Here is a 19797-nt window from a genome sequence, read left to right as displayed (position 1 = left end):
CCTCAGACTTCGTAGATCCCAAGATTATCAATCGAACGAAACCCTTCTTTCATATCGATATCCGGATTCTTCAGGCGAGCCGCTCCGTCTCCCGTATGTGGCCAGTCACTGCCCCAGACCAACTGATCTGGGACCTCACGGGCCAGTGACTCGATGATGGGTTTCATGTCACTGTAAGCAGAGACGGAGTCGCTGGAGCAACGATACAGGCCAGATATCTTCACGATAACACGCCCTTGCTTCGCTAGGGATGTAAGAGATGAAAAGCCAGGCTGCGATAAGGGCGATTCTTGGAATTCCGGCGGCAACTTCGACCGGCCCAATGCTCCTCCCACATGGTCAGCTATGACGGGGACAGGCAGCTCGAGGATAGAATCATATAGAGCTAGACACACGTTATTCTTAAATAGGCTAAATCGACACACGGAGACAATCCACGAGCGTTGGAACTTACCATCCCATACCCAGACAGGAACGTACAGCTGAACCATCCAACCTGGAAGGTGCTGAATGCGACGGGCCGCTTTGTATAGAAGATGCGCCAGCTCAGTTAGGTTGACTTCACGACCGTCCGCTTGGAAATTCAAGCGTATCCCTCGTGCACCGAGCTGATGCATCTCCTGCAAGGCACGATCCGTCGCATTATCCAGATCAATAACCACAATAGCACGTCCATTGATGTTACGGCTTTGTAAGTCCCGTAAGCATTTCAATAATACCGTGCAATCGGTCTTGTATGGTGATGGCTGTACGAGGACCAGATTCCCCACCTGACCGTCTTGTGTTAGATGTTCATTGAAAGCAATCAAACTTGATAGAGGAGCATCTTCCGGTGTGTATGCTCGACCTGGGGCATATGGACCCAGCTTGGGGTCGAAGACGTGGACATGGGTGTCGAAAGCGCCCGCTGGTAAGAGAGGTGTTCTGGGACTGTCAGACCCTGTTCCTTATTTTTCTTTGATATTCCGTCGACCGCTTACTTTGTCTGGTGGTCTTTCACAGACCTAGAACTATGCGCTGGACCATCCGTCTGTGCTATGGAGGATACGGTGCCCATCGTGCAGCGGGAGATCTGATACACCTTGGATGATCTACTGGCCCGAGGCAGCATCTGCATTTATCGCTGGTCAATATATACAAGAGAATATTAAGCACGAAGTAAATCCCAGCAATCACTCGTACTAACAGATACCTCGGGCGCACATGGTTTTTGCCGACAATCGCTTAGAAAATGCTGCTATCGGATGCTTCCGATCTTTTTTCTCTTGTCTCGCCACATTGAGATACAGAAACAGTAGCACTAGTAGGAACTTTGATTTATCTATAAGTCTGTCCAATTGCAAGTAGAAGAATGAAATAAGCTGAAAATAGCTAATTCCAAGACAGACGGGCGATCATATATACAGGGTTCTCAGCTGTGCTCGGGTTCCCCCTTAACAGGATTATTTGGACGTGACTGTGTCCACAAAACATACCAAGTTGACAATGGATGTGCAAAAAGCATTACCCAAGAGCCCTGTAGCTCTTCCTTTAGAAGAGGCGGGCGAGAAAAGGAGAAGGATCCCTCTCCGAAACTTAGGGGTTGGGGCCTTGATGAATATATTTCAGGGTATGTGTTATCGGTTGAGATATTATACTTGGTCTTCTAACAGCAGGCATAGTTACCACCCTTGGTCAGCCGATGGAGGTTTTAAAAACACATGTGAGTTGCACCTGATATATAATGGGTTAAATGTAGAACCCGCAACGGCACGGACTGGAGTAAAGCGTTAACAGCATTGAACGCATTAGCTCGCTGCCAACAGACATGACACATTAAGGGCTGCCGTACAGAAGACGTGGCTCCGCGGGGGACCGCTTGCCTTTTATCAAGGCTTGATACCTTGGGTAAGATATAAGTTTTCATCCTAGCCTTGACTAGGCGTGCTAACAAGAGTACGGCTCCACAGGCTTGGCTGGAAGCCTCTACTAAAGGGGCGATACTCATTATCACGTCGACTGAGATTGAACACCATGCTAAGATGAAGCTTGGTGCTTCACCTGCTGTCTGTGGTGCCCTAGGAGGAATCGGAGGTGGGGTTGCACAAGCCTACCTGACCATGGGGATGACCACCTGTATGAAGACTGTAGAAATGACACGGACGAAGATGTCAGTAAACGGTGCTAAGGTGCCGGGGACGTTGGAGATATTCTTTAAGATTATCCGCGAACAGGGGATACGAGGGGTGAACAAGGGAGTAAACGCCGTTGCATTACGCCAGATCACCGGTTGGTCATCGAGGATCGGGATTGCTCGATTTGCAGAGGAACAGATTCGCTGGATGAGCGGGAAAGGCAAAGAGGAAAAGCTTGGTTTTGGTGAAAAGATCCTAGCCTCCACGATTGGAGGTGCTCTAAGTTGCTGGAATCAGCCCTTTGAGGTTAGTTGGCATCCCATCTTGTTTGGGCATGATATACTGATAAACGTGAATAGGTCCTTCGAGTGGAAATGCAATCAATGAAAGAGGAACCTGGCCGAGCAGCTCGTCCAACAATGATGTCTACTCTAAAGAAGATTGTCCACACTTCAGGAGTCCAGGGCCTCTTCCGAGGTGTTGTGCCACGAATCGGCGTAGCTGGCTGGGCTACTATCTGCATGGTTGGGCTTGGAGATATGGTGAAAGAATTTGTAAACCGATACTAAACTTAAGGGTTTTTTACCCAGTACAATATTAAAAGCAAACTTTCGGCATATCCACACATAGTACATGGTAAATCAGAGCAAGATACACTAGAAAGGCAATCATAGCCATTGATAATCAGCAGTATAGTTAGGTTTGGCGGATCGTCATCTATCTAAATGGAATAGATGGAAGAAGAGAAAGAAGGCTGACTACAGTAGAAGCAGAAACACAGAATGATTCGGGTCATGGCTTCACTGAATAAGCGTCTTTATTTGTGTATGACCGGTGATTGTCTCATATCTATTTGAGTACACTAGATACTAAAGATATGCCACCTAATCTGACACTGATCATGAAACTGGTTCTAGCTATAATCTATACGCGTTCGATGCACCTGGTACTCTGCTTCTCGCTGCAGTTTGATATTAGCAATGTGTAGCAGCTTAAAGGGGAAAAAAGAAAAAGAAAAAAACTGGGCACCTACTCATCATCCTCATCATTCTGTCTCTCAGGAGCCAACGGCTGGCCTAGTCGGTAGAGTGGTCGCTCAAAGATCTTGTTTATCTCTTCGAGACTTAGGCCGCTAGTCTCAGGAACAAGGAAGAAGGTGTATACGAATGCAAGGAGACAGAACCCGGCGAACAACACAAACGCGCCCCATGTGTGCAAACCAGTCAGTAGAGACGGCGTTGCCTTTGTGATGGCGAAATAGAAAAGCCAATGGAAACATTGAGATAGAGCACCCCCAAAAGAGCGAATCCGACTAGGCCACAACTCGGCGCCAAAGAGATAAGGCAGCGTGTAAAGTCCAATTGCCCATCCCAAGGCATGAACGTATATGAAGGCGATGGCTGCATCTGAAGCTCCTTTCGGCATAGTCGAAGGCTCCTTGGTGAAGAAGCTCAGATAGCCAGCCAAATAAGAGTGGCAAATTATCTGAATGGTAATACCGGCCATGAGGGACTTGCGCCGACCCAGCACATCAACGAAGCATAGCGAGGCAGCCATGCAGAATATGAGCTTTGTAATTGCATAGAGACCCGTGCTGTAGACCTTGACTCCAGACCCTTTGATACCTACCATACCAAAAATTGTCGGCAAATAGTTAGTCACGGAATTGGCCCCAGACATCTGTGCGAGGATATACGCCACAAGGGAGAGCTGCACGCGGCGTAGATTGCTGCGTATGAAAAATGTTTCCTTGACTACCTTCAAAGAGCTGGTTGGCCCAAGGGAGGCGTCCTCTTCTTCTACTTGGCGAACCATTTCACTGTATTCAGTGTCCACGTAAGGATGGTTTGCGGGTAGGCCACGAAGACGCAGCAGGGCAGCAAGGCTGCTTTGTCGTTTATTGCTCAGAATGATCCAACGTGGGGACTCCACGGCAAAGAAGGAAAGGATGATACTGATCGATGGAGCAAAGGTCTGAGTAAACCAGGGGACTTGATACTGGAGGTTCTTCGCCGGTGATATGTGTATGGAGCATCCGTACACCGTGAAAACACCTAACGCCTGTCCAGACAGCATGCAGACATTAAATAGCAGAGTCATGAGACCTCTCGTGGCCTTGGGCGCCACCTCTGCAATTGTCATAGGGCCTACCACAGTCAATGCCCCAATTCCCAAGCCGGCAATCAGACGGCCAGCGTAGAGAACGCCGACACTGCCGTAGGAGAAACAGGATATCAAGGAGCCAATGATGTATACCAACTGGTAAAGTCGCATCGACCATCTGCGACCAATGCGGTCATTCAGTAAGAAGGAGAGCAAAGCACCGACTCCCGCTCCAAGATTGACGAAGGAGACAATATTGGAAATGGTATTGTTGTTTAGATTATACATGCGCTCGAAAGACTTGAGCTGTGTAATAGCAGATGCCGATCCTTCGTCCCAACCTATGAGTAAACCAGCGGTCAGATACCGGCATATTACAATCGGTGAGGACCTAGCCCAGAATCATACCTTTCGCACAGCCACAGAGGGCAAATGAGACGACCACAATTGCGAGGTTATGGTTATATATCTCCCGTGGAGAGTCACGGATAGCATGAATGTACTTAGCAAGCGAGGTAGTAGAACGAGCCATCATTGTAGAAGTATTGGCCGTACACGAGGACAAAGAAGTAAGGGCAACGTGTCCACCCAAGGCCTCACACGTACTCGGTATTGTAGAGCATGGCAACCGACCGACTGAGAATGCTTGCACCTTTATGTTGCTCATTTGAAGTGCCGAGACCCCACAGCGTGATATTACCCCAGATGTCAAATTCCCCAGATTCTGCTGCAACTGGAGAAACGGAACCATCCGAAGAGAAAAAGCCGGTTCTGGATGAATCTAGCATTGGCCGTATGCAACCCAAGTGCAACTTGGGCTGAGTAGCTAGGCAGAGGCATTAAAATGCGAGGTGAATATCTGGCATGACAGAACTACCTAAGGCTAGTAGCAATGCTTGACTCCTGGCATGTTCAATAACACCCTTGACATACCTCCTAATGATAATCTATCTTGCAGATGGCCCGTCTCACTGGGATCTACTCAATAGGGCAAATATGGTTCACGTAGAGTGTGGAGATCATCTGACCCTGCATCGGATCTATCCGAAAGTCAACCGACATCCACAGGAGTTCACCTTATATGAAACTTCAAGTCGAACTGCTAAAGGCATTAAAGGCAGTCTCATAAAATACTCCCCGCCTTGTTGGCTCGTATTTGTTATTTCCCACTTTCCGCACCTTGACCCTATCCGGACCGGGATGTTATCACGGGCAACACCTTTTCCACAGCGTCTCCCAGGACATTTGTCCATCTCAGGGGTTTCATTCAGACGATGGTTTTCTCATTCTTATAGTCTATGCCAGCAACAAACTGAGCAGCTACGAATGAAGAAACAGCGCTCTCTTCCCGCAGCTTACTATCGAGGAGGCACCTCAAGGGCGGTCTTTTTCCGACAGGAAGATCTACCTCGTGACAAAAAGTCTTGGGATCCTATTTTTCTGGATGTGATCGGCAGTCCCGACCCTTACGGTCGTCAGCTTGATGGGCTTGGTGGAGGTATCTCTAGTCTCTCCAAAGTGTGCATCGTCGGCAAGTCACAACATCCAGAGGCTGACGTCGACTACACTTTCGTTTCCCTGGGGGTCAAGACACCAGATGTTGATTACTCAAGCAACTGTGGGAACATGATCAGCGCAGTCGGTCCCTTTGCCGTCGATTCTAAGCTTGTCCAAGTGTCCTCTGACGCGTCCAATGCGTCAGTACGAATCCATAACACTAACACGGGCAAAGTCATTCGTGCGACTTTTCCCGTTGTTGATGGCGAGGCCGCCTCGAGCGGTACGTTCGCCATTGATGGAGTTGCAAGCACAGCAGCACGCATCCAACTCGATTTCTTGAATCCAGCTGGGTCTCGAACCGGGAAACTGCTTCCCACAGGCAATGTAGTTGATACATTCGACGGGATAGCAGCAACATGCATTGATGTCGCCAACCCCTGTACCTTTGTCCGGGCCAGTGACCTTGGCGTGGATGGAAACCTAACCCCCGAGGAGGTAGAAGTGCATCCAGACCTGCTAGAACGTCTAGATTCAATCCGTCGCCAAGCAGGAGTGAAGATGGGCTTAGCATCAACACCAGAGACCGTTCCTGGGAGCGTGCCCAAAATCTGTCTAGTGTCAACACCGCCCGAAAATGGGCGAGCGATCCAACAGAAACAGACTGCCCGTGATGTGGATATTCTCGCCCGGTCGATCTCTGTCGGGCAACCTCACAAGGCGATCCCAATCACTGTAGCTCTGGCTCTGGCGTCTGCCGCTCGAGTCCAGGGGAGTACCGTGGCAGATGTTGCTAGCAAACAGCCTGTGGATCAGGCGGGTATCACCATCGGACATGCCAGTGGCAACCTACTGGTTGGAGCAGATTTTGATTCTACTGGAGCGCTTTCAGCTGCCACTGTCTTCCGGACAGCCCGCCGTCTCTTTGAGGGACGCATATATTGGAAGGATGAGTCGATGTAAACAGACTGCAGGACAAGGGATTGGTGGATATATAGACGACATGTAGACAAAAGAAAGCATGCTTGATTTGCATCTTAAGAGCCAGGATGCATTTCTATAGTAGCACCTGCAGCCTGCCCCAAGACGTAGTACTCTTCTCATGTACTAGTAGTAGACTTGCAATGATTGTTAAATGATCGAAATTTGATTGGCTGACTGCACGGGCAGTCTCCGTCGAGATCACGTGCCATGTATCCAAATGTAAACGGTCGATTAGCCCGATTGCATTTTCTCTCAGGAACAGAACGTGGAGAGAAGGCGCCCAGTACCGAAAACATGCCCAATAAAGTGGTTTTCCTCAGGGGGAAAAGATGAACTCCCGACAATCCATGACAACCCCATCTTCCAGCCCAGTTCCTCGGCGGCATCGTCGTGGACTCACTCGGAGCGCTGCCGCCTGTGAGCGCTGTCGACGGCGAAAACAAAAAGTAAGCATTTCTCTCGTCTTGCTGAACTGCATCCCTCAAGTTCGGCTGATGACCATACCCCCAGTGTGATGGTAAAACTCCAACATGCGGGCCGTGCGCCGGGGCGGGTGCAACATGTATACCTTCTGAAAGACTCTTAATCCGACAAGGAGATGCCGACTGTGAATGTCAGTCGCTTCGTGAACAACTGGTGTCCTTGGAGCGTCGCTATGAAGCTCTAGTCCAACAGCACGAGTTGCTAGCACAGAAGGATAAGGACCATCTGCATGATGATGCCAACCCTCGAGCCTTGGATGACCGCACATTGGTCAACTCTTCATTGGATTATCACGATCCCATAGGGACTTCTGAAACTGTTTTGCCTCGGGGTTCAGACCTACGGCGTAATGTCAATTGTTCTTACTCAGGTCGCATCCTCCGACCAACTTTCTCCAAAAGTACTAATCTTGAGGGCATAAATATGAGCACATTGAGTTGCGCCTGGAATCTCTGGGGGGATGATTCAGCGCCAACGGAACCGCCTATATCTCTGAGTATTCTCAATAATGCCGCCTATATAGAGCTTGTGAATATCTTCTTTGAGCGCCGATGGCCTTACCTTCCCGTGCTCCATCGGCCAACCTTTGAAGCGAAATATCTTACTCCTTTCATGACTGATTTGGAGGCCGACCCAGGATCCAATTTCTTTGTGTACATGGTCCTGGCGATTGCGGCGACGGAGAAGTCTTGGGTCGAGCAAGAAAACCGATTGATTCATCGGGAATTCTTTGCTCGCGCCGTGCAGGAGTTGCATTACGTTATGCGCATCGATGATTTTGAATGCGCACAATGCCTGCTGCTCCTTTGCATGTATGGCCACAATGAGCCACAGGCAGTGAATTTATGGTACACATCGGGGCTTGCCCTCCGTCTAGCAACTGGGATCGATTTGCATCGCCGCGAGAGTCTTGTGGGTCTAGACTTGTTCCGCGCGGAGATGTCCAAGCGGGTGTTCTGGTGCGCGTATGTCATGGACTGCAGCATTGCGGTAAATATGGGACGACCGCTAGGTATTCAAGACACAGATATTTCTACTCCTTTGCCTCTCCAGCTATCCGATGATCAGTTACGTGATACAGTTGAGCCTCCCGACCCAGAATCCGTGGCAATCCCCAAGGTCACAGACACCTCAACATTTATCCACATCATAAAACTACGCAGAATGAATGCCGAAATCTACAAGGCCTTTCATCCCGCTGTACGTAGCTCATCGGCACGCGATGGGGTAGACGCGCTGCGATCATATTACTATTCTGAATTGAACATGTGGCTCGTCACTGCCCCGAGATACCCTCATACCCATTCCACTTTCCAGTCCCTTGAGTGGTTCCACATTGCTTTCAATCATGCAATCATGTCATTATACCGCCCATCTCGCACCGCGCCAATCCTCTCCGCGGATGACCTCCGCATCTGCACCGAAGCAGCCATCGGTCTCATCAGCTCCTATAGCTCGCTTTATGCGCGGAACAAGATAAAATACACCTTTGTGGCCATCCACTCCCTCTTCTTAGCTGCGTTGACCATGCTGTACGCCCTTCGAGCATCCCCGGCTCTTCGCCAGGACCTAACAAAACCCGTGATCAGCACAAACATATCCACCTTTCTGACCCTCTTTCGCGGCATCTCAAACGGCCGTGCGGTAGGAGAGAAGTGTTCTTCGATCATCGAGCGGCTGGGGGCCGCGATCTTAACTTTGTTCGATGACACCGAACAACCAATCTCTGCCGTGGACGATGAGTTCCAATCGTGGTTTGGGCTGCAGACGAACATATTTTCACCGCGGGATCGGGATGCGACATTTGGAGACCCTGTGGGCGTGTCTCCACATTTACCTGATGTCAGGGTAGATTTGCCGTGGACTGACTTGTTCATTGAAGGGCTCGATATGGGCGCCGTGAGCGCCTGGAATTTCTTTTAACGGGCAGCAGCTGTGAGATCATTGTCTGTTGGAATTTCAAATTGAACAACAGGGAGGAGAGAACCAATTTGACGAGATTGTACTGTGGCGCCAGTAGATGTGTAAATAAATATGCATACAACAAGCCGTTGAAGTTGATAGGGTTTGCAGGCGCAGAAGTGGACCGCGACTAACTTCGGCGAAAGGAAAAGAATGCCGACAACCGACGGTCGATGCAGCCGAAAATAGCAAACTCCGATCAACGTTTTGCCAACAGCTCAGGTGGATAGTTAGATAAGGCAAGTGCTTATTCGTCTATCTAGCACAGCCAATTCTATACCATGAATCGCAGAAGACGGAGCAGATCCACCGATCAGGCCTGTAGCCCGTCCAAACGAAGGAAGATTGTCGCGTACGTGACCCGCCACCCTGGCTTTTGGCCCAAGAGGCGATCGAAACTAATCTCACCTTAATCCAACGACAGTTGTCAACGCTGTCATGACCATAAAATCAAATGTTCTGGAGACCAGCCGTGCTCCAAATGTCGGCAGGTTGGCTGTGCGGACAAATGCCAGTACACCCCAAGGGATCGACAGGTCAAAGTGAGCGAAAGGTATGACCAGCTGGCACCTTCAAGGGCACACGACATCATCATTGGGCATCCCAGCTTACATGCCAAGTTATTTGAATTTTCTTGAATCGGAAAACCAACGCTTGAAAGAGCAGTCAGCTTCCTCGGCCAACGCGACCGAAGCCGACCATGATGCCGAGCCAGAGCCGGTGCCACCTGCAGACGCGCCGGACGAGAGCAATACCAGTGTGCGCAATCCCTTGATCGGCGACCGTGCATGGTTTCACCGCTACGATCCATCTACACCTCCACTTTTCATAGGGGAAGCGGCCTGTACAGCATTTGCGACCCGCTTTCGCCGATTTCTGACGGGGAACAATGCCTTGCCTCATATCCCTCGGACGCAGTATGTCAAGGAAGAGCAGATCGCAGAGGCCAGTGCTACCAATGTCCAATGGCCCAGTTTTCACCAGGCTCGATTGCTGGTCAAGATCGCCTTACGTCAGGTCGGCTCTATATATCATCTTGTTCTTCGCAAATCGACGTTGGAGAAGCTCGAGGAGATATATCGAACGGGCGACTTCGACTGCACTATCAATCAATGCAAGTTCTTTGCTCTGTTCGCGTTCGGGGAAGCTTACTCAATGAGAGCCGAGCCCTCATCTGGGTCCCGAGTGCCGGGGACCTCGTATTTTGCGCGCGCCTTGAGCTTGGGGCAAGTTTTGCCCGAACGAACAAGTATCACACACCTAGAGACTCTATTGCTACTGGTAAGCAACCCTTTTCCTGAAAGCGGAAACCCGGCTAAGATGGAATCAGTCCCTGTTCTCTTACTACCTTAACCGACGTCATTCGGCCCTGGTGTTAATAGGAACCGCCTTGCGCCTGGGGCTGTCGATTGGGTTGAACCACAATATTCCTGAATCGCAGCTAATCGACCCCGTGGAGCGTCAACACCGGATCCGGATATGGTGGACGATATACATCTTCGATCGCATGTGGGGATCTAAAATGGGCCATCCGTCGCAGATCTCCGACGATGACATCCACTTGGACATGCCCTCCAATATCAGCCCAGTACAGCTGCATGAGGAACAATTCACAGATACAGAATATCTGGCAGCTAATGTCAAACTTGCTCGAATCGTGGGCGAGACCATTGCAAAGCTATATAGTCGACGAAAATATAGCGAGACATTTCTACAACGGGTGCAGAAACTGCTGAAGGCGTTGAAAAACTGGGTGGAAACGCTACCGGAACATCTTCGCCTTAACGACGACGATCCGGGGGCCTATATGAAACATATCAGCTCTCTACATCTTTCTTTCAACCAGGTATGTTCTTACTTATTCTACATGTCCCCATATCGCCTTTTTTTTTTTTTTTTTTTCTAACCAGCGAGAACAGTGCGTCATACTGACCACTCGGCCAACGCTCCTACACCTTCTCATGAAACTCAACGAGGCCAACTCCCCAAGCACCAACCACGAAAGTATCTCTCAGCCCGTCCTAACCCTCGGCGAAGCCTGTATCCACGCTGCCCGCCACTCACATACCCTCATCCTGACCAAATGGATCAACGGCTCCCTCCCAGTATTCGGCTACTTCCACGCACACTATCTCTTCTCCTCGGCGCTCGTACTCGCCATGTCCAGCTTCCTTCCAATCGGCAGCCCATCCGACCTGGGAGCATTCGAGTCCGGTCTGGAGGTGCTCCGGTCTATGAGCGAGAACGGGAACCTAGCGGCATCCGAGTTCTACCACAACCTAGAACAGGTGAAGCAGTGTCTCGACCTACGTAAATCAAAAGAACCCAGATCCACTTCGATCGCCGGCCAACCAAGCACCACCGCATCAGGCTCGGGCCCAACGATCCCGTCTACCCTCCCCGCGACGGTGTCCGCAGTGACCCCCGCCACGACCGTCCCTGTTCCCCCTTTACTCACAACAGCGGAGGCCGACCTGATCAGCAATAACCCGGGGTATAGCCATGCTCAAGGTAGCAATCCCACCGTACCCCCAGGCAACCTGACCTTCCCAACGACCGCAGGCGGAATCACAACAGCAATGGCGTTCCTCGAACCAACGATGCAGGACTTCCTGGCTCAATCGGACTTTGATCTGGGATTGCTACATCCCGTAGATACATTCATGAACGACGAGAATCTGTACACATGTCATGGCTTATAAAGGGAAAAAGAAATCATCAGTCTATTAGTTTATCTCTAATCTTTTAGATCTATCTCATCTCTAATGTCTATATATTAAAAAAAAAAACAAAAAAAAAAAGGCAATGTCGTAACCATGACTATATCCAGAACCATAACCATAATCGTAAATATAAGGTCAACCCGAATCAAAATCCAGGTCTATCGTGAATGCGGAAAGTCCGCTCCGCCCATTGTTGCATATCAAGGCCCCATCGCGAGGTAGCCATGGTTAACAGACCACCGATGATGGAAAAAATCACACCTGCACAACCAGTCAGTCTTATATTCAACCCCCCCCCCCCGGAAGAAAATAGATATAAAAAGAGAAGAGAAGACGGAGAACGATAAAACATACAAATGGTAAAAGTCCACCCAACCCCAATCGCATTAATAATAGGCACCACAAGCGCACTACTCCCCGCCGAAAAGATATACTGGATGATATACTTCCCGGCAATAACTTCGGAGCGCTTATGCGGCAAGGCCTCTATATCAACCGTTAGCAACCACTCAATCCCCTTGCACGCTTGGCAGGATAGATCGAAGGAAAGACAGGAAGGAAGAAAAGCCTCACCAGCCACATAGGTGTTCAAAGTATTAAAACTCCCCATAAGCCCCCAGCCAGCAAAAAATGCCGCCAGGATAGGCACAGCCATCCCGCCTTTCTCCTCCTGCAGGGTCCAGCCGTAGATCAGCGCCGAAACGGGAAGCACGGCGAACAGGGTGACGAGGCCAGAGTTGAGGCGGTCCTGGGGTAATCGGAAGCCGCGACGGGTGATGTACTTGCGGACGGTGCGGTCGGAGAGTTTGCCGCCGGTGATGCTGCCGATCAGGAAGCCTGCTCCTGGGGCGAGGTAGAAGAGGCCGGAGATAAGGGCCGTTGTGAGGTGGAAGCGGGGGTTGAAGATTGAGCGAGCGGAGGTGAGGAGGGAGTATTGGAATGTGGCGAGGAGGCCGCAGGTGAGGTCCTGTTTTTGGAGGGGCGGTTTGATGTGTTAGCTGATGAGGTCTGGTCCTGTTCTGGGGGTGGTGGACAAGGCTTACGGAGAAGAAGACGTTGGGATAGGCCCATTGTCTGAAGATTCGGAGGGGGTTGAAGAGGCACAGGGCTGAAAGTACGGTCTTCTTCTCTTTTTTCTTCGGGATCCTCTTTAGATTCTTGTTTGATTTCGGGAACGAAGATGATGGACAGAACTAGGCCGAATCCTGTCATGCCGACTTGGAGCCAGTAGATATTGCGCCAGCTGGAGAAAGTGACGATGAGGCCTCCGATACAGGGGCCAATTGCAGGACCGGAGACAGATCCAGCCATAAAGAATCCCACGGCGGTGCCACGGACAACCTATCAGGCATTGTTAATACTAGACTGACAATGATTCCCCCCATAGTACACAGGAAAGGTAGCGGGGAAGTACCGGTTCGAAAATGTCTGCCAGAATGGTCTGGCCCGACACCATGAATGACGTTCCCGTCAAACCGCCCAATATTCGAAACGCGGTAAACATCTTCATATCTACAGCAGCCCCCGTCGCCGCCGAACACACACAGAGCATGAAGATCGCGATATTATACGAGATCCTTCTGCCTATTAAATTGTTCAAGGGACCCCAGATAAGCGACGAGAAGCCCATGGCCAGTAAAACGCCGGCATTGGTGATGTTGAGCGTCTCCGTTGTGGTGTTGAACTCCTCGGCGATCTCGGGGGTTGCAGGGAGAAGAGATGTACTCGAAAAGGTAACAGCAAGTGTCATCCAGCTGACGACGAAGAGAATGATACATTTGCGCCAAAAGGGCAGACCGTAGCCCTTTTCGACTTTGGTGGCTTTCTCTTCCTTTTCTGCCGTGAGCCCGTCTATAGTTTTGGGGGTTTGAGATTCAAGGTCGGGTTCACCCATGGCCGGCCATGGAATTAGGGTTCGATCGTAACCGTTGGTCTGTATACGCAAATTCTCACGACAATTTCAACCTTAGGACAAACTTAGAGCACAATTAGAACAAATAAGAATGGATCGAATACAGAACAGAGTTACTGGGCAGCTGACAGCTATAAATATATATAGATCCGGATTATTTTCCGCTATGTTTCGGCATGCCGTTTGTGTGGCCGAGACAAGGGACACCGCTACCTGTCGAAGCTCGGAGTACCACACCGAGTCGGCAGAGCAAACCGACGTCAGACGTGGCTCGACATACAATCTACAGCTGGCACCGAAATACCTCCGTAGCATATGATATATGGGAGTACAGCTACACTAATTAAACAGGCAATTGACATAATATATATTCGAAAGAATGAACGATTGAGCGATTGGCTAAAGTATGTACGTCTTAAGATTCCAAAAATCACATGGATGAATGCACTCCAACGAACAAAAACCCCCCCCAGGCCCCATTTCAATGTTCTCCTAACATTCTTGAGCCCATATACATGTTACTACTTTACAGCAGGAGCATTCCAGCACCGGCAACAAAGGCAGTCATGACGTAAGCTCCGAACTGCCAGCTGCCAACCTTGACGGCCATTGGGCTCACGGCACCGGCAGCGCTGTCGGAGGTGGAAGTGGAAGAAGAGGTGCTACCAGCGGCAGCACTTCCAGCAGTGGGAGAGGCGGTGACACTGCCAGTACCAGCGGTACCGGCCTGCTTCAGCAACTCAGAGCACTGGCCATCGCTCTTGGAGGCGCTCTGGGTTTTACCGGAACCGTTGAAGTCACAGGCTTGGTCCTTGTTGGAGCTCTTCTCGTACCACTGGTTCATGACGAAAGAGAGCTGCTGCTTGGGAGAGCACACACTGTACGCTCCGTACTTGCCCTTGGTGCCGTCCTTGTGGATTCCATCGCACATTCCGTCCTTGGCGCAGATGTAGTTGAACAGGTCCTCGTAGTCGTCTTCCTTGACGGAATCCTTAACGGCACAAGACAAAGACTCAACCATGCAGGAGCACAGATCCGGGTTAGGAGAAGGAGGGAGCTCACTGGTAGCTTCCCAGTCCTTGCCAACCGCAGGGCAGGATGCCGTAGCAGCAGACGGGGCAGTGTAGCTAGCGCTGTTGACGCCAGTGGCAGTGGCCTTCTGGATTTGTTCAGAGAGGTTAGAGAAGTCATCGCGAGGCTTGACGCTGTCACCATCGACCTTGACCAATCCATAGTCGTTGGCCTCCTGGAAGTACATGTAGACGATACCACCGCTCCAGACGTTGTTCATCTTGGGGCCGTACAGGACAGGGGTGTCGGTGAACTTGCGAGGCTTAGGGTTGTTGCATCCATACTCGGAGAAGAATGCTGGGACAGGGAAATCCTTGAATTCCTCAGTGCGCTCCTTGTAACCAGAGGTCTCGAAGGACGAATCGCCGCACCATTCGTAGATGTTGTAACCGAACATGTCGATCATGGCGTCGCTATCACCGCAAACAAGGTAGTTCTTCAGGTCATCACGGATGCTAGCGTCGTCATCGGTGGCGTAACCGATGAGCAGGGATTCACGGTACTTCTTGGCCTTGATGTACTTCTTCATGTCACGCACAGCGGCCTTGACGAATGCGATAGAGTCGGTGTTGTTCTTGTCGTTGGCGACTTCGTTACCGGCAAAGAAGCCAATAACATTGGTGTAGTTGGCGAAGGCATCAACAACGCTGGTGTAGCGGGAGTACAAGTCCACGTCCCACTTAGGGTCATTACGGATGATTGACTCCGAAGGGGAGGACAAATCGGTGATAAGGTAGATGCCAGCGTCGTCAAGCATCTTCATGCACTCAGTGTGGTCGGCCTTGGGGTCAACGGCATAGGTACGGATGACGTTGGTCCGCAGTTGCTTCAGGTAAGGGATATCACGCTCGCACTTCTTGGGGTCGGACAGAGGGTCAGTGTAGTCGCCGTTGGATTCGTTACCGAAGCCTGTGCTGGAGCTGCTGGTGCCATTGGAAGAATATTCCTCTATAGATCAACATTAGTTCCCAGTCCGATTGACTTGACCCGAGATTTCCCCGGCATGGAACATACGCTGATAGGCAACACCACGGATGAAGCTAATGACATGTTAGTTTCGCTATCTCACCAATCCTTTGAGCGCATGGGAGTTTCCACTTACAATTCAGTGCCGTTGTTGGAATAGAAGAATTTGTTACCCTGAAGCAGAATTTCCCAAGTCAGCGATGAATGCGACCGCGACAACCACAGCATTGAATCGGTACCTTCGTCTCAATGGCAGGCAGGGTCGCCAGGACGCTGCCCACGAGCGAAGCCCCGGCAAGGGCGAATGCGGCCTTCATGATGAGAGTCTATTGACAGTCGTTCAAACGTATACCAGCCGCAACGACGACAGTTAATGATCTGCAGTGGAAGACAACGAGGGATTGGTCAACTTGATCTGCGGGCCCAGTGATATCAGGTCGAATTAATGGAAAACGAATCGGGGAGTGGATTGAGAAGGTCTAGAAGAGTATATATACTACAACGAGTGACTGACGGCTGACACACGAAGCCGTGGAATGGAATTGCGGGAAATAAAATCAAAATCAAAAGAGGTATGTAACGAGGGAAGGAAGTGATAGGGAAGAACAAGAAACAAGAAATAGCAGGAGGCGAGGAGGCGAGAAAGGAAGAATGGGCAGGAGAGTGGGAAAGGGGGGGGGGGCCGAGAGGAGCCTGAGGTTAGTCTGTCTGGCCTGTCTTACTTAGAATAGAATCAATCGCCCTGTTTGGTCTGTTTGGTTCATTGTTTGTTGTAATACACAGGCAACGACGTAACAATAATGATCAGCATCAAAATATTGAGCAAAAACCCACCGCATGAATCATGGCAACTGGTGTCCATCCCATGTCATCATCTCGCTGTATCTTCTTCATACTTCTGTGACCAAGGCCACAAATACCAGTGGATCAAAGAGAACAAATTCTGTAGTAGTCATTCATCCACCGCGTTCATGCATGCCTCTGAATGCTAAGAATAAACGCCAACGGAGGCCTCGGGGCACTGGGATTCGGTACATACTTTTACTTTGCCCATTGACTAGACCCTTTACCTCCACGGTAGCCCAACTAGTACAAGTGGGCCCTGAAACTAGCCGCTGGAGCCTGACCCTTAATTGGTCACGGTGGCTCTCTGGGCCCTGTATCACCAATCTTACGCTGTATTACATCCGGTCCCGACCTTGGCTCTGTTTCTTGTTCCCTGCCAATAATTGCTTGTGATTCTTGACTGGTGGGCCGAACTCCCTTGGCCTCTTTTTTTTTTTTTTTGCCGTCTCATGACATACTGTGAGGACTTTACTTTGGTCAGGCCGGACGATGATTTCTTTGTGTAACACAAGACATTGATGAAGTTAGTAGTCAAACTCTTATACCAAGTCAATCATGGATGTATTGATTCCCTTCCGATGAGGTAACCTCTCTGACGCTCCGGTCGGTCTGGGCCGCAGGGGGAATGATACAGTACAGTACCTAATTAGGTTGGTAACACGGATAACACCAACAATACATTGTGATTACCAGGAACACACCATTGGACACCTGAGGGTTCCATGACAGGGTTTTACTCTCCAATGTCGAGGGTCGTGACCCTGAAAGGGGTCCACCCAATGAAGCTGAGTGAAACACTGGTGGCGGGAAAATTTTTCACTAACCTTGATGATTATTTGAGAAAGGTTAGTATCAGTGCCCAAAATCATCATGCATTGCATCCTTAGCACGGAGTAAAGATTTTAGATTTGCTTTGTCTGATGTAAATGAAGGCCTCTCCTTTGAATGCAACAACCTGGTCTTTCAGACTTGTTAGCCAGAATGTCTACCCCATGAATATATGGATACAGCTACGTAGTAGCTCAGCGCCCGAAGAAAGGGAAATTTCGGAAAAACACAAAATAAATAATAATTGAAAAAGGGCATAAAAGGATAGAACCCTCCATAACTTTGTGCATACATTCGTGAGGGACCGAATCCAGTACTGGAGTGACGTCAAAAATCACACCTCAGCCCTCTGAGCAAGGAGGTGGGACATTCGCAACCTGATATCTCCTCGTATTTTCTGCCGTCATTCAGATGCAAACAGCTGTCTAAACCCTTACTAATCTCCGTGCGTAGAATAGGTTGAGGCATGGTTTATCATGACGGCGATGGCAATCATGAAACTGACTGCCCTACCCAATCTTCTTATACCTTGCCACAGAGCACAGCATATGCAGTACAACTATGCACGTGGTATATACGAATTACCGACCGATATTATAAGTGCCTAAAGGGTTAAATTGCTAACTATATGATTAATGTGCACAAAACATAATATACACATAATGTATGTCTGAAGGGGTATATCGCAAAAGCTAAACTATTTTCCATCTTTCTTACTATTTACTATGTCGTCTTCTATACCACCTCATACTAAACCTCTCACCATTTCTAGACGGAAATTATATGTCACTTTTCGACGAGCATAGCTCCTACTTAACGATTGACTCTTCCGGTTTCGTGATGATTTGCATATCTTTGTGGATGAAGGTATGGAACGCAGGAAAAACTGTCACGGAGGAGAGAAAGCGAAAAGGAGAGGAAGCCTCCTTTGAGAGATTTATATTTTATGTCTCCTACTCTATAAGTCCGAGTTCCAATTCAGCCGTTCCTCCGTTGAGTCCTAGTTCGTCACAATGTGATACTGATCTTTACCGTCAGAACTAATTTTTTTTATGCGCGGCGGCTACTGGGGCCATCCAACATTCAATAGTAATAAGTGTTTCCAGTCTAAAGGGCAATGAATTCTGCCTTTCAACTATAGCGGAAAGTAGCTGGGGAATTCTTCTTATTACAATTTTACAACGCTCAGCTAAGCTACGAATCCTACAAGGTGAGTTATATTGATCCAATCTAATTCTTTTCCCTTGCGCAACCTACTTTCTCTTTTATAACGCCCTCCTCCTCTCACCCGCCCTCCCCGCAAGGTGGACATGCCCGATTGTTCGTAGTACGTTGGCACGATACTTCAACTAATTGACTCGTAATCGGTGGCCAAATGCGCATTTGGTTAGCAATGCCTCCACGTCTTACCCCGTCCCGAGGATTTGGTGATAACATGGTAATTTGGCGACCGAGCAGTGTAGGCTAAGAGAATTGACTAACTACCTACATTGCCTTTACTAAGTGCATATATTTTAATCCAAGTTACGACTGAATGAAATCCCATGGTCACGATAACGCATATTCGGGGCTGCGACTAGGCCGTAGAAGAGAAGCCTGTCTGAGCCAGATTGAAGAAAGGGTGTGCTACTATCGAGTGGAAGAAACTACAGCAACGCTAGAGCCATAAGAGTAGAAGTTAAGAACTCTCATCGTGTCCATCTATACGTTGTGTCACTTATTCCTAACGGGACCCCAAAAGAAGTGGGCGGATAGCTGGCGTCCAAACGTTCATATATATATAACTGCCGTAGCGTTGCCTCGACAAGGTCAACAAAAGAAACAAGATTGTTCTTGCCGGCCTATTAACACTAGTCACTATGCCGACAAGGCAGTATATCATGACCCGCAAGTATATCGATGATAACTAGTCAGTAGATGAACGCGACGCTACAACTTCCGTGGCGTATACCAAGCACTGCAGAAATAAACAGGATCAATCGGTTTAAGCTTTACGGATACCTTTTACACCCGTCAATTCCTTCACAGGACCAAATTGTAAGATCGCGGATGTTGGAACCGATATTGGGTTTATTTGGCTCACTTTACTTTTCCATCTTCAAGACTATCGTCCTCACGGACCTTAGCCGCCTTTCACTACCAGTGTAACGGAACGGCTTCGACATCTCATTGGAAGCCAACCCTCCGCAAGAATGGCTTATTTCCAACATGAATATCATGCACTAGGATGTCAAAAACTAACGTTCTGAAAGAAGCAGAGGGCAAGTATGATGTGCATATTCGCCCTCTGATATTCGTGTTGAATGAC

At 49.4% G+C, this 19797-nt stretch overlaps 8 protein-coding genes across 8 annotated transcripts; 4 read left to right on the top strand and 4 right to left on the bottom strand.

The window, feature by feature from the left end:
- Positions 1 to 2: 2 nt before the first annotated feature.
- ABOM_005286 (uncharacterized protein) lies at positions 3 to 1057 on the bottom strand (the record flags this gene model as incomplete). Its single annotated transcript, XM_022532415.1, has 3 exons — positions 3 to 385; positions 455 to 924; positions 981 to 1057. The coding sequence occupies 3 exons, from the start codon at positions 1055 to 1057 to the stop codon at positions 3 to 5; spliced, it is 930 nt and encodes a 309-aa protein (XP_022389982.1).
- A 428-nt stretch (positions 1058 to 1485) lies between these two features.
- ABOM_005285 (DNA replication protein YHM2) lies at positions 1486 to 2683 on the top strand (the record flags this gene model as incomplete). Its single annotated transcript, XM_022532414.1, has 5 exons — positions 1486 to 1609; positions 1662 to 1702; positions 1792 to 1887; positions 1950 to 2420; positions 2474 to 2683. 5 exons carry the CDS (start codon positions 1486 to 1488, stop codon positions 2681 to 2683), a joined length of 942 nt encoding a protein of 313 aa, XP_022389985.1.
- A 355-nt stretch (positions 2684 to 3038) lies between these two features.
- Positions 3039 to 4752, bottom strand: ABOM_005284 (MFS quinate transporter; the record flags this gene model as incomplete). The annotated part of the gene is made up of 3 exons (XM_022532413.1): positions 3039 to 3075; positions 3148 to 4558; positions 4626 to 4752. The coding sequence occupies 3 exons, from the start codon at positions 4750 to 4752 to the stop codon at positions 3039 to 3041; spliced, it is 1575 nt and encodes a 524-aa protein (XP_022389984.1).
- A 791-nt stretch (positions 4753 to 5543) lies between these two features.
- On the top strand, positions 5544 to 6677 carry ABOM_005283 (2-methylaconitate cis-trans isomerase PrpF family protein; the record flags this gene model as incomplete). Its single annotated transcript, XM_022532412.1, has 1 exon — positions 5544 to 6677. One exon carries the CDS (start codon positions 5544 to 5546, stop codon positions 6675 to 6677), a length of 1134 nt encoding a protein of 377 aa, XP_022389979.1.
- A 350-nt stretch (positions 6678 to 7027) lies between these two features.
- On the top strand, positions 7028 to 9104 carry ABOM_005282 (uncharacterized protein; the record flags this gene model as incomplete). The annotated part of the gene is made up of 2 exons (XM_022532411.1): positions 7028 to 7144; positions 7209 to 9104. The coding sequence occupies 2 exons, from the start codon at positions 7028 to 7030 to the stop codon at positions 9102 to 9104; spliced, it is 2013 nt and encodes a 670-aa protein (XP_022389978.1).
- A 651-nt stretch (positions 9105 to 9755) lies between these two features.
- ABOM_005281 (transcription factor domain-containing protein) lies at positions 9756 to 11845 on the top strand (the record flags this gene model as incomplete). Its single annotated transcript, XM_022532410.1, has 3 exons — positions 9756 to 10424; positions 10474 to 10989; positions 11063 to 11845. The coding sequence occupies 3 exons, from the start codon at positions 9756 to 9758 to the stop codon at positions 11843 to 11845; spliced, it is 1968 nt and encodes a 655-aa protein (XP_022389981.1).
- A 166-nt stretch (positions 11846 to 12011) lies between these two features.
- ABOM_005280 (putative MFS transporter) lies at positions 12012 to 13760 on the bottom strand (the record flags this gene model as incomplete). Its single annotated transcript, XM_022532409.1, has 5 exons — positions 12012 to 12127; positions 12221 to 12352; positions 12440 to 12833; positions 12971 to 13207; positions 13281 to 13760. The coding sequence occupies 5 exons, from the start codon at positions 13758 to 13760 to the stop codon at positions 12012 to 12014; spliced, it is 1359 nt and encodes a 452-aa protein (XP_022389980.1).
- A 544-nt stretch (positions 13761 to 14304) lies between these two features.
- On the bottom strand, positions 14305 to 16132 carry ABOM_005279 (glycoside hydrolase family 72 protein; the record flags this gene model as incomplete). The annotated part of the gene is made up of 4 exons (XM_022532408.1): positions 14305 to 15797; positions 15864 to 15889; positions 15952 to 15989; positions 16055 to 16132. 4 exons carry the CDS (start codon positions 16130 to 16132, stop codon positions 14305 to 14307), a joined length of 1635 nt encoding a protein of 544 aa, XP_022390029.1.
- Positions 16133 to 19797: the final 3665 nt, after the last annotated feature.

This window comes from Aspergillus bombycis (assembly GCF_001792695.1).
Source record: "Aspergillus bombycis strain NRRL26010 chromosome Unknown contig00033, whole genome shotgun sequence".
In the NCBI taxonomy this organism is placed as follows: domain Eukaryota; kingdom Fungi; phylum Ascomycota; class Eurotiomycetes; order Eurotiales; family Aspergillaceae; genus Aspergillus; species Aspergillus bombycis.
Note: the sequence above shows the minus strand (reverse complement) of the source record. Positions and strands in the feature narration are given on the sequence as shown.